This window comes from Idiotropiscis lumnitzeri, chromosome 10, assembly GCF_059441095.1.
Source record: "Idiotropiscis lumnitzeri isolate Australia: NSW breed Sydney's pygmy pipehorse chromosome 10, RoL_Ilum_1.0, whole genome shotgun sequence".
NCBI classification, from domain to species: Eukaryota; Metazoa; Chordata; class Actinopteri; order Syngnathiformes; family Syngnathidae; genus Idiotropiscis; species Idiotropiscis lumnitzeri.
The window spans coordinates 10,472,237-10,483,238 of NC_142400.1; the positions used below are offsets into that span (position 1 = coordinate 10,472,237).

At 40.8% G+C, this 11,002-nt stretch overlaps 1 protein-coding gene across 2 annotated transcripts; it reads left to right on the forward strand.

Moving 5' to 3' along the window:
- Nucleotides 1-1,082: 1,082 nt before the first annotated feature.
- On the forward strand, nucleotides 1,083-10,749 carry tcea3 (transcription elongation factor A (SII), 3). Of its 2 annotated transcripts, XM_088307672.1 has the most exons (18): nucleotides 1,083-1,188; nucleotides 2,986-3,048; nucleotides 3,552-3,657; nucleotides 3,742-3,832; nucleotides 4,082-4,471; nucleotides 5,337-5,450; nucleotides 5,621-5,716; nucleotides 5,804-5,872; nucleotides 5,948-6,049; nucleotides 6,126-6,188; nucleotides 7,153-7,221; nucleotides 7,292-7,354; nucleotides 7,446-7,520; nucleotides 8,107-8,267; nucleotides 8,371-8,426; nucleotides 8,516-8,671; nucleotides 9,543-9,689; nucleotides 10,228-10,749. In XM_088307672.1, exons 1-18 carry the CDS (start codon nucleotides 1,120-1,122, stop codon nucleotides 10,360-10,362), a joined length of 2,025 nt encoding a protein of 674 aa, XP_088163798.1. In that variant the 5' UTR covers nucleotides 1,083-1,119; the 3' UTR covers nucleotides 10,363-10,749. The 2 variants fall into 2 exon arrangements, with proteins under 2 accessions (XP_088163798.1, XP_088163797.1); XM_088307671.1 differs by lacking the exons at nucleotides 5,337-5,450; nucleotides 5,621-5,716; nucleotides 5,804-5,872; nucleotides 5,948-6,049; nucleotides 6,126-6,188 and having other exon boundaries at nucleotides 1,086-1,188; nucleotides 10,228-10,299; nucleotides 10,385-10,749.
- The last annotated feature ends 253 nt before the right edge of the window (nucleotides 10,750-11,002 follow it).

Here is an 11,002-nt window from a genome sequence, read left to right on the forward strand (position 1 = left end):
TCAATTACTTTCTGATGATTCCACTTTATTCATTTGCGGGAAAAAACAACAGGAATGGAACCCTCCATCTTTTAACTCAAGCATTTGCATTACCAGTTGAGCATATTTCTTGCAGTTTAGAATTGTTTCCCTTAGAAATTGGTAAATTAAATTGTATTCATTTATTCGTACAATAATTGATTGATATATTGTGAATCATAAACTAGAAAACGCTCGTAAACTAAAATACCTATAAAATACAATGTGTACTGTGTATATACTGTAATATAGTGCCCTCTAGTGGCCAAGTCAGGTAAAACAGAAGATGCAAAGTGTGACCGAAACTTGTTAATTCCTGCTTAATTTCATTTAATTATGCCATTACTCTACGTTTTGATAACGTACAACATTGGAGTTTATTATATTTTTTTGTTTGAAACGAAATTATTTTTTACATTTTGGTTTCCTTTTCCTTTCATTTCAACGGTGAAAGCTGATTTGCGATACTAATTACGGTACTCGAGTTATGAGCGTGGTCAAGGAACAAATTAAATTTATATCTCAAGGCACCACAGTATTTTGCTAGAGGTGAGGTGACAATGGCAATACTTAAGTTATGTCAGAAAAAAACGAATTGTATGTTTATTAATTATTATTAATTAGGGTTAACAAGCGTTTATACGATTGTATGCATTTCAACTCAGTTTATTCTTCTCTTCACTTGTGCTTGTGCTATTTTCAATTGCGACAGGTCGTAAAAATTTGATTTATTGAGCGGCTTTGATCATGGATGGTTGGATTACTATACTCATTATCTCACACACGGGTTGTGCCAAGAAAATGTCACGTTTTTTTTTTTTAAAGTACTTTCTGGTCACATTTTCATTATTTGTAGAGTACGTTTTAATAGTATTTCAAGAGTGAATTGATCTGCTGCCTGCCCTGACCCATGTGTTCACTACACGTCTATTTTTAGCGGTCATGTGTTGAGGTGGGCAACTGGAGGGAGGAAGCCGACACGCCCTCTGATTGAATGGAGCGCGCGGTGCGTAAAGTCCGACCTGCAGTCGAGTGCAACTTTAATCGGCTTCTCTTTCACACATTTCAGCGTTTGTATTCGCGCGTGATTTAGATGCAGTCATGACGCGGGAGGAAGACCTAATCCGGATTGCCAAGAAACTGGAAAAAATGGTGTCTCGAAATAACACGGTAAGTGGAGCTGGACACCCACAGGTGGCGCGCTGCGTTGTGCTGTTTGCGGTTGGAGGGCAGCGTCTCCTCTGCTGAGCAAACAGGCCTTGTTACGTTTCTGCAACTAAGCGTTCACAAACTACAGTAACAGCTCTATACTCGGGGGTGCACGTCGATTGTGTGTGCGCGTGTTTGCGCGCGTGTGTTTCGCGCACTTGTCAAGGGAGCCTGTAACATACGATTAACAGGTGTTTGCAAAACACTGATCTGGGAGCAGCTGTGGTGTGCAGATTGAAGTGGGTCAAGTGCTGCCGCTGGTTTTCTGAGTTTGCGTGTGCGCGTGCGTGGTGCATATGTTGAACAGAACGTAAACAAGTACAGTAGTTATAGTTTGCCAAGTGCTGAGCACACGTGCAAGTGCACAACTGGGCGGCTGTAACTTGTACATTGTGTTTCCAAGGCTTTTAGGGTTTTTAGTGATTTAAAAACTAACCTCATACTTATATAGCTGCACGAGCAAAGTAAATTAATATATGGCCAAAAAAATTTAATAAATACTGAACTAAAAAAACAAAACAAAGATAGATATGCACCAAACTATTAATATTATTATTAGGGAACATGTTTATGTTTATTTTGATGACCTCCTTTGCAATTTAATGTTTGGCAAATTCCGACCAAAATATCAAGTTCTACATGATACATTACTAGTTACTGTCATTTGAAAGTAATTATATTACAATATTTTGGATGTTATACTACTTCTACATTACTTCCAAGAACAGGGTCAAATTGGGCCATTTTACTGTTAATTTTTAACAAGACAACAACACCAAGGGAACAGATTACACTAATCCTAATCGGACTATGCTAAATTTGATAGTCTTCCCCCACTCAAACAAATTTCAGTCAATTGCTAAAAAAAAAAAAAAAAACGTGACAATCCTCCTCTATGCTTTGGAAAGACCTTCCAGAAGATCCACCCATTCATTATTAACTGAATCGCCTCACAAGGGGCACGAGAGTGCTGGAGCCTATCCCAGCCGGGTACACCTTGAACTGGTTGCCAGCCAATCGCAGGGCACACATAGACAAACAACCTTTCACACTCACAATCACACCAAGGGACAATTCAGAATGTCAATCAACCCACCATGCATGTGTTTGGAATGTGGGAGGAAACCGGAGTACCCGAAGAAAACCCACACAGGCACGGGGGAGAACATGCAAACTCCACACATGAAGGCCGGAGCCAGAATCGAACCCTGCATCTCTGAACTGTGAGGCCATCGTGCTAACCAGTCAACCACTGTGCCGCCCTCCTTCCATAAGAGGTTTTGGAAAAACAATTTGACTATGCCTGCACCGCCCGCAATAAATAAATAAATAAAAAAATTACACTATTAAGATTCACACAGATTGAATAACATCAGCGTCTGTTCTGTTCAATGATGCATTAACAAGGACTCAAAAGTCGACCTCCCAGTACATTCAGACCACGCGTGAAGTTGAAACTTAATCTGAAACCAAGGCAAGAGCTCAAGGTGTGCCGACTGAGGAAATTGAATTATGGATGATTTTAAATTGGCAGCAGGATCTTTTTATATGTCCAAAAAATGGACAAGGCAAAGCGTGCTCACGACAAGGTTAGCATAAATGAGACCTTAACCGGTGTTACGTGATGGTAACCAACCTTTTATTAATTTAAAAAAATTGAATAAATAATTTCATCATTTTTAAAATATACTTTCTGTTTTATTTTCATTTGATGGAATCATGTATGAATATGAAGTAAATGCAACTTTGCCTCTGCAGGAAGGTGCCATGGACCTGCTGAAAGAGCTCAAAAGTTTCAATATGACACTTAAACTCCTCCAGGTAACACACGAACGCGCACGTACATGCACACTCATCACCCCTCCTGTAACACACTTGAGCAAGTCCTGCAGTAGAGTGACAAATTTACAGACCAAAATCATTGGGACATATTGGAAATAGAAGAAAATATGTATTTGATTCTCCCATGCGGCTCTAACAGCTTCCACACTTTGGAGACAACTTTTTTTAAACAAAATATTTTGGATCGTGTCAATGGGAATTGTCTCTTTATCCAAAAGAAGATTACAAGATTCAGGCAGGGGCTTGGATTATAATCTTTGCTCTAGTTCATCCCCAAATTTTTTCAAGTTTTTCCCTACCAAACTCGCAAAGACCTGCCCCAAACTGAAGTATAGAATAATCCAAGATTCATCTCTCTAAAAGGATGAATTAAAACCCACCAAATCCCTCATGGAATAATTAACAGAGGTGTGTCCTAATACTTTCTCGCATCTGGCGAGTGAGTAATAAAGGCTCAAAATGTTTCGTTCTTTTTATCTTAGGAGACGAGGATCGGCATGTCTGTGAATAGCATCCGAAAGCACTGCAAAGACGAAGAGGTCATCGCTTTGGCCAAAGTCCTCATTAAGGAATGGAAAAGACTTGTGGGTATGTGGTCTGTAGCTGTCGTATTCACTGAGCAGTTGAGCGGATCATGTACACACGTTATTTCGCTTGATGACACACACACAGACCCCAGCCATCCTCAAACGGAGAAAGCGGCAGATGAGAAGAACGGTTTGGACTCCAGCAAAGCAGCGGCGTCGCCAAACTGCTCACCCAGGTCAGTCAGTAGCTTCAAGAAAAAGCAAAGTGGAATTCGTGGACACTTTTCACTTGGACTTTACAAGGCGAAACAAACAATTTTTATTCTTTTGCCTCTACTTTTCTCATACTGAATAATATTCTCTTGCAGCTCCATTTTATTGTGAACAAACCACATCTTCTCGTGTCAATGGATCCAAGACACAATGCCTCTTGAGAAAAATGCAACTTTTTTTTTGCTTTTCGTTGTTGTTGTTGTTGGTTGCAGGGGATTGGACGTCAAACAGAGGCATGATTCAGTACCTGATGCAACTCAGTCCATTAACGACAGGAAAGGAAAACATACCGATGAGTCCAAGAGTAAAAAGGGCCACGGAGATGAGCGTGGTGATGAAAAGCACCTGCATGAGAAGCGACTAAAAGACGTAGTTAAAAAAAAGCCAAGAGAAGCCGAAAACAACCATCTTGAGAAGAAACAGAAGCATGAGCCAGACCACCTGAAAGAGATAAGAGTGCGCGAGGAGCCCAAAAAGTTTAACGACTTAAAAGCCAAAGAGGAGAGGAGAGCTGACAGGCTAACGGCCGCATTTTCAGACAAATCTGAGAGCGACATCTACAGGGACAAGTCTGCAGGCGTTCAGAAGCCGTTTTTTGAAAGGTGAGAACAGGCCAATTGCAAATGTCCGTCAACAAAATGCTGTAATTGCTTCCGGGTGGCAGAACACCAGTGAACTGACCTCAGTTGAAACGATACCAAAAATTGTGTTTGCAGTTTACCTTACGTTTGCAAATCATCAAAGTTAAAATTAAAAAATACAAATAAAATACAAATGCCAACTTGTTTGAGTTACCAGGCGTATCTTAGCCTTAGTATATCTTCACAAATGTCTTCTTAATGGTCTAAAGCCATCAGTGATGCAAAAAAAAAAAATTGCCAATTAAGTAGATGAAAATCAGACTTACCTCCGTGCCACATGATGTTCGTTCTGCAACAAAAGCAACACAGGGATCAATTTAAAAAACATTTGATTTCTAAAAAAAATAAATAAATAAATGAATAAATAAAAAAACCTCCCAGATGTTCAATTGAGGCGCCAATTCCACTGCACAGCTTCCACAGAATGAGGAACCACACTTTTGCCACTTTGCAACACTTGCATTCTATTTGCATTTGTGTATTTGCTATTTTCACCTCTTTAAATGGATTAAAATTGCGTAAAAATTACAGATGACATAGTGTCGGTCCATTAGTATCAATTTGTAACAAAAAAAAAAAAAATCATCTATAATTGTCCATACAAGCAATGATATTCTTTTCTATTCTTCACACTATAAAAGGTCGATTTTTTTTTGTTGTAATCATTCTTTTGTCAATAACGCTTCCTTGGTTAAATAACATGGAAGGGTTTGTGTAGGAGTGATGCCATCAGGGGATGCGTCCGCTTTTGCCAGCTGAAAGGATGTGTGAAAAGGTGAAATGTCATCAGGCCGTGGATATTTCAGTCGGAGCCTCTTCATTTCAGGAGAGGAGTTCTAGACAGCAGCATTCTCTATCCCACTCGCTTCCCCTCACCTCCACGACCCACTCGGCCTCCTCTCCCGATCAAGCGCCCCTCTGTGGATGGCAAGAGAGAGAGGTCAGCATCCTGAGCTGAAGTGCACGATGGACATGTGCATGCCGCGCATGCTGCATGCTGCCACGGCTTCTTTAGGCGCGTCTTTATCGAGAGCATGTTTGCTCCAAGCGCACGTCGCCACGTGCAAAAGTGTTGACGTTGCGGCCTCCTCACGTGTGAAATTTGTTCAGGAAGGATGGTAAAGACTCCTCGCTTGGGCGATCTCAAGCTTCCGGGCTCACCTCCCCCAAGGCTAAACGCCCTTCACTGGACTCGAAGAAGCAGAGGTCAGGCGGGATGCATCGTGTGCTCACACGCGTGAGTGTTTCGTGAATGAATTTCCTTTTGGGAAGCTCATGTTCTGTTCACATTAGGAAAGTTCCAAAAGACCCAAGCACTCCGTGGACTCCGCTTTCTTTTAACCTCCATCCTCCACCACCAAGGTCAGCGTGCATTGAAGATGTCAGCTCCCGCTGCGACGCGCCTGACCTCCTGCTCAAGCTGTCTTGTCCTTTTAGAAAAGAGCCCCCTGATCCAAATGCTCCTCTGCCTCCATTGCCTCTTCATCTTCACCCCCCACCTGCACCAAAGCGCCCCTCGCTGGATGGGAAAAAGGAGAGGTGGGATTTGGACCGTAATAGAACACAGCTCCGGAGATGGAATACTTTGAAGTTTTTGATATGTTTTTCACCACAGGAAGGACTCCTCAGACTCTAAAATGGCTTCCCTGAAGACGTCAGATTATGTGAAGAGAGACAGGTCGGGAAACTGGGACACTAAATGTGCAGTTTCTGGGACGGATATATTTGACTTCAAATAAAGACCGATAAAGGACATATTTGGGATGGCAGCAGAAGAGTTTTATATTATTGACTCATTTTAAATGTTGTGTATTTTACATGTATTTATTTAATGGGTTTATATTATTTATTTACTTTACAAAAATGTGTAAAAAGGGTCAAGCGTCAAGCTTTTCTTTGTTCTTTTCTTGCAGGAAAGACAGTTTGGATAGCAAAGTGGCTAAAAAAAAGTCAATGGAGGCTAAAAAAGAAAGGTTGGACATGCATGAGGAGTGTGGAAATGTTAGGGCAGATACAAGGCTTGACTTTACGTTGATGGATACAGTATTTTCTGGACTCTAAGCCGCTACTTTTTTCCTAGATTTTGAACCATGTAGCTAATACAACGGTGCAGCTTTTCTGTGGATTTTTCTTTCACCACTAGGGGCGCTCTATAGTTCAGAAAATACGCTAAATAAATAAAATAAAAATTCTCTTGGGTGTGTTGTGTTTTAATTAGCAAAGTTGTTGCCGTGTTAAAAGGAACTGTTTTAACAATCTATTTATGTACCTTTATGTGCATTCACAGTACAAAATCTTTCTGTATATACAGTAAACAACAAATCTTTTCAACTGGTGCGGATTGTATATAATCTTTTTTTTTTCAAGATTGGATGTGGCTTATATACAGATGCGCCTTATGATCTAGAAAATATGTAATTGATAGGACAATGTATCTGGACAATAGTAGTCCAGAATTAAAAATGGGAGAAAACATGGAAATCAAAATGTTTATGCTGCAAAATATTTTTTCTCTTTATTTACACATGAGATATTTTTTGAAGTGGAATCCATCCAACAAAACACAAAGCTTGTAGCATGACTGAAGTTTTTCAAGTGCTTCCTTTTTTTTTTTACATTTGTTTTTTTTTTCTGTCTTTCAGGAAGAACTCCCTTGACTCTAAATTAAGCCAACCAGTGAAACACCATACAACTCCGACTCAACCTGACAGGTCGGTACAGTGTAATAATTTGCATTTATTTCTCCTGGAAACATGTTCATTCAAGTGCATCGTCACTTAGGCGGGAATTTGACGCAAAGCCGAGCAGCCTTTCGCCTCCTGCAAAGAAGTTAACATCCGAAAGGTACGTATATGCCGCATTTGTTGCGCTTAAATAGAAATCGGTTATTGTGCGTTAAAAGCAAAGAGGTGATGAGGTTGACTTGATGTGACAGGCGAGAGTCTCATGGATCAAAGGCCTCTCAGCCTGGACCTCCGCAAAGGAAGCCATCCTCTGACCACAATGAAAGGTATTGTGACCGAAGTATAACCCGCACAACTTAATTGAAATCAAATAAAATGATATCGATCATACATTTTGAGAGGGAAAATAAACAACCAAGATAATTGAATGTTGAAAATGATAGATTTTATGTCTAAAAAGTTGTGACGGGTGCCTGTTTATCACAGCGTTAGATCAAATTTCCTTTTCTACAACATACAATAAACATTTGGAAATCAGAGACACTGTTTAAGCTTTGAAAGTGGAATTATTTACCAATCTTGTTTGACGTACAACTTCAGTTGCTCAACTGTCCAGAGACTCCGTTTTTGTATTTTGTGCTTGCAATGGGAGACAGGTCTGGACTGCTGGCAGGCAAGTCCACTGCTCAAACTATTTTACTACAAAGCCATGTGGCTTGACATTCTCTTACTGATGTTTTTTTTTTCAATTTAAGAATATCCGAACTTCAAAAATTATTCAACAGAATGCATGCATCTATCGTGTTTTACTTATGCAGGGTTACATTGATATCACATATAAACCTTTCTAAATTGATTGCAATTTGTATCTGTAAAAGATCAAATGAATGACAACCCTGCTGTTTTGTTCAGAAAGAGCAAAGCCGAAACCCCTAAAACTCCGACCACGCCCACCAGCCCCATGTCACCTGGCTTCGCCACCGCTGGGGGTCCTTTACCACCTCACCTGACGACCGGAGATTCTGTGCGTGACAAGTGCATCGAGATGCTGGCTGCTGCCTTGCGATCGGACAGTGAGCACGTTTTTATCATCGCTTAGGAACGCAACTCTGTTCCATGTAAAAAGAAAAAAAATGCTCATTTAAGATGACTGTATATATTCTGTTTTGCTCACAGACGACTACAAAGACTTTGGAACGAACTGCGACAACATGGCAGCAGAAATTGAAGACCATATCCTTCATTTCAGTCAAATGTGTGCAAGAACTAAGCTGAAACCTTGTCTTTAACATGCGCAACACTTCCTTGACTTATTGCTGCACATATCTACCAGGAGATCAGGGCCACTGACATGAAATATAAGAACAGAGTGAGAAGCCGCATCAGTAACTTAAAGGACCCAAAGAACCCTGGTTTGCGCCGGAACGTTCTCGCAGGAAGCATTGATTTAAAACGCATTGCCAATATGAGTGCTGAGGTAATATGGATGAAACAATGAATAGAAATTTTAGATGAAAAATATGATATCCCTAATTAATATGAATTCCAATGGCTTTATAACAGAGGTAAGCAACTGCGGTCCTTGAGGGCCACTATCTTGCTTTTTTTTTTTTTTTTTTAATGTTTCCCTCCTCCAACATAAATTATTCAATTGATCACTAATCTGGTTCCTACAGAGCTTGTTGATGATCTGATCATTTGAATCAAACATTTAAAACATGCAGGATAGCAGCCACCGAGGAGCGCCGTTGCCCACCCGTGGGTTATGCAAACCATTCTTCTAAAGATTAAACATGGTGTAAAGTAAATAGTAACAGTTCACGAGGCTCAGAGGTAACCCCCATCATGTTGAAATGCACGTGCCAAATGTCACAAAGTAAACGAAGCCTCAGCGTGACGACAGAAGTGTGGCGACACTCACTCGAGGATTTTGTAGATACCAAAGTTGCAAGAATGCAAACACACTCATTCCGCTCCGTTCACTCGCTACCATTTTGCAATAAATAGACAGTGAACGTTTGTCAAACATTTACAATGAACTTCGTCTATCGCCTTCTTCCAAGTTACTTTCTGTTTAGATATCTTCCATTGCCTCATTTGGATACAAACCACTAGGCTGAAATGAATTGCCCGATGTGCCACGTGTCGCCAAGTATTTATAGAATGAATGTCAGATTATGCAAATTACGCACGATCGCCCAAAAATCATGAAGTTCGAAACATCAATTGAACTACCACAACCATGCTCGATTTCTCAGTAGTACTCATTAGGATTGCATCTCTGCACACGATTTATCGTCTTCATGTGTCCACCACACATTGGTGTCTGTCTCTACACCCCCACAAAGGAAATGGCAAGTGACGAGCTGAAACAACTGCGGAACGTCCTCACCCAGGAGGCCATCAGAGAGCACCAAATGGCCAAAACGGGAGGCACCACCACCGACCTGCTGCAGTGCGGCAAGTGCAAAAAGAAGAACTGCACATACAATCAAGTAAGTCACAAACAAAAAGGTGACACTTGTGCTTAGAAGAGGATGCAATTCCCTGTCCACAAACAAATCCACCCATCCATCCATCATTTTCCATCCGGCTTATCCTTATTACGCTCGCCTGTGAGCTGGAGCCTGCACCAGCCGACTGACCGTGGACATTTTACCGGGCTCTAATTTTGTGAACCGTATCGCTCCTGCATGGTGCGCAGCGCAACTCCGTGCGAATGAGGATGAACGCGTTCCGTGGAATCTTTTGTTGGTAATTTTGCAGAACAGCATAGGCTGGCGGATCTGAGAGAGGGAGGGCTGTGCTGCTGTGAACGTGGTCACAGCTGACTTGGCCAATCAAAGTAGCTCATCACGTTCCCTTTAAAAATGGCACACTAATTGTGTGCCAGAGTTTCGACGTGGATCCTCAGTCCTGCAGAACTGAATTGCACGACTTTATAAACAATGTAATGATCCACTGTACACACGGTGATAATTAGACAAATTTGCACAGCTTTTCACTTGCGTGTATTGTGCATGTGCTTGACAGGTGCAGACGCGCAGTGCTGACGAGCCCATGACCACATTTGTCCTGTGCAACGAGTGTGGGAACCGCTGGAAGGTCAGCCTCTTCTTCCTCTTCAGCTGTATACGTTCAGTATGGTGTAAAAATGCTTTCAAATAATTGATGTTTTTCCAACTTTCAGTTCTGCTGATGCCTTCCTGGTGAAACAATTATTTTTTTTTTTTAATGATGGGAAGTTGATGATTATAATTGGTGATTTTAAACATTTTGTATTTCTACGATTTTCACTTGAAATTTTGTTTTAAGCATGCTAATAATGAAGGTTTGCTTTCGCCGAAATTGAAGACTGAGCATGAATAAAGATGACTATCGTCATTAAATGTTATGAGCGCACACATTGTGAATAAAAGGGCTCTGTAATTAGAATTTGTATTAAATTAGATAAAGGATGGCTGTCAGGATGAAATTATACATAATCATTCACCATTGTTCCCATTAAAACTGTTAACTTTGTATATAATTTCAATAAACTCTTTCAGTAACCGACATGCTTCTTCACGATGTCACATTTATTAAATCTAATACTTTTGTCATCATCACCGTCCTTAGGTAATGTGTGTAATGAATGGAACCGCTTGCTTACAGCAGATGGCAACAAAGCATCGCGATTTTTCAACATTAGAGCAGCAACAGTTCCCGCTTTGGATTTCTCCTTTGGGTAGCAACTGCATATTATGGGCTGCCTTGTTAATCCTGAGCCTAAATGCTGCTGAAGATGAAATGTAAAGTGAAAACCCAT

What these genes read in the sequence shown, in the direction of transcription:
- tcea3 (XM_088307672.1), top strand. Translation starts at nt 1,120, where the DNA reads ATGACGCGGGAGGAAGACCTAATCCGGATTGCCAAGAAACTGGAAAAA. An exon ending in TGACACTTAAACTCCTCCAG is followed by an intron (nt 3,049 to 3,551) that starts GTAACACACGAA and finishes TTTTTATCTTAG; the next exon opens with GAGACGAGGATCGGCATGTC. An exon ending in CTCCATCCTCCACCACCAAG is followed by an intron (nt 5,873 to 5,947) that starts GTCAGCGTGCAT and finishes TTGTCCTTTTAG; the next exon opens with AAAAGAGCCCCCTGATCCAA.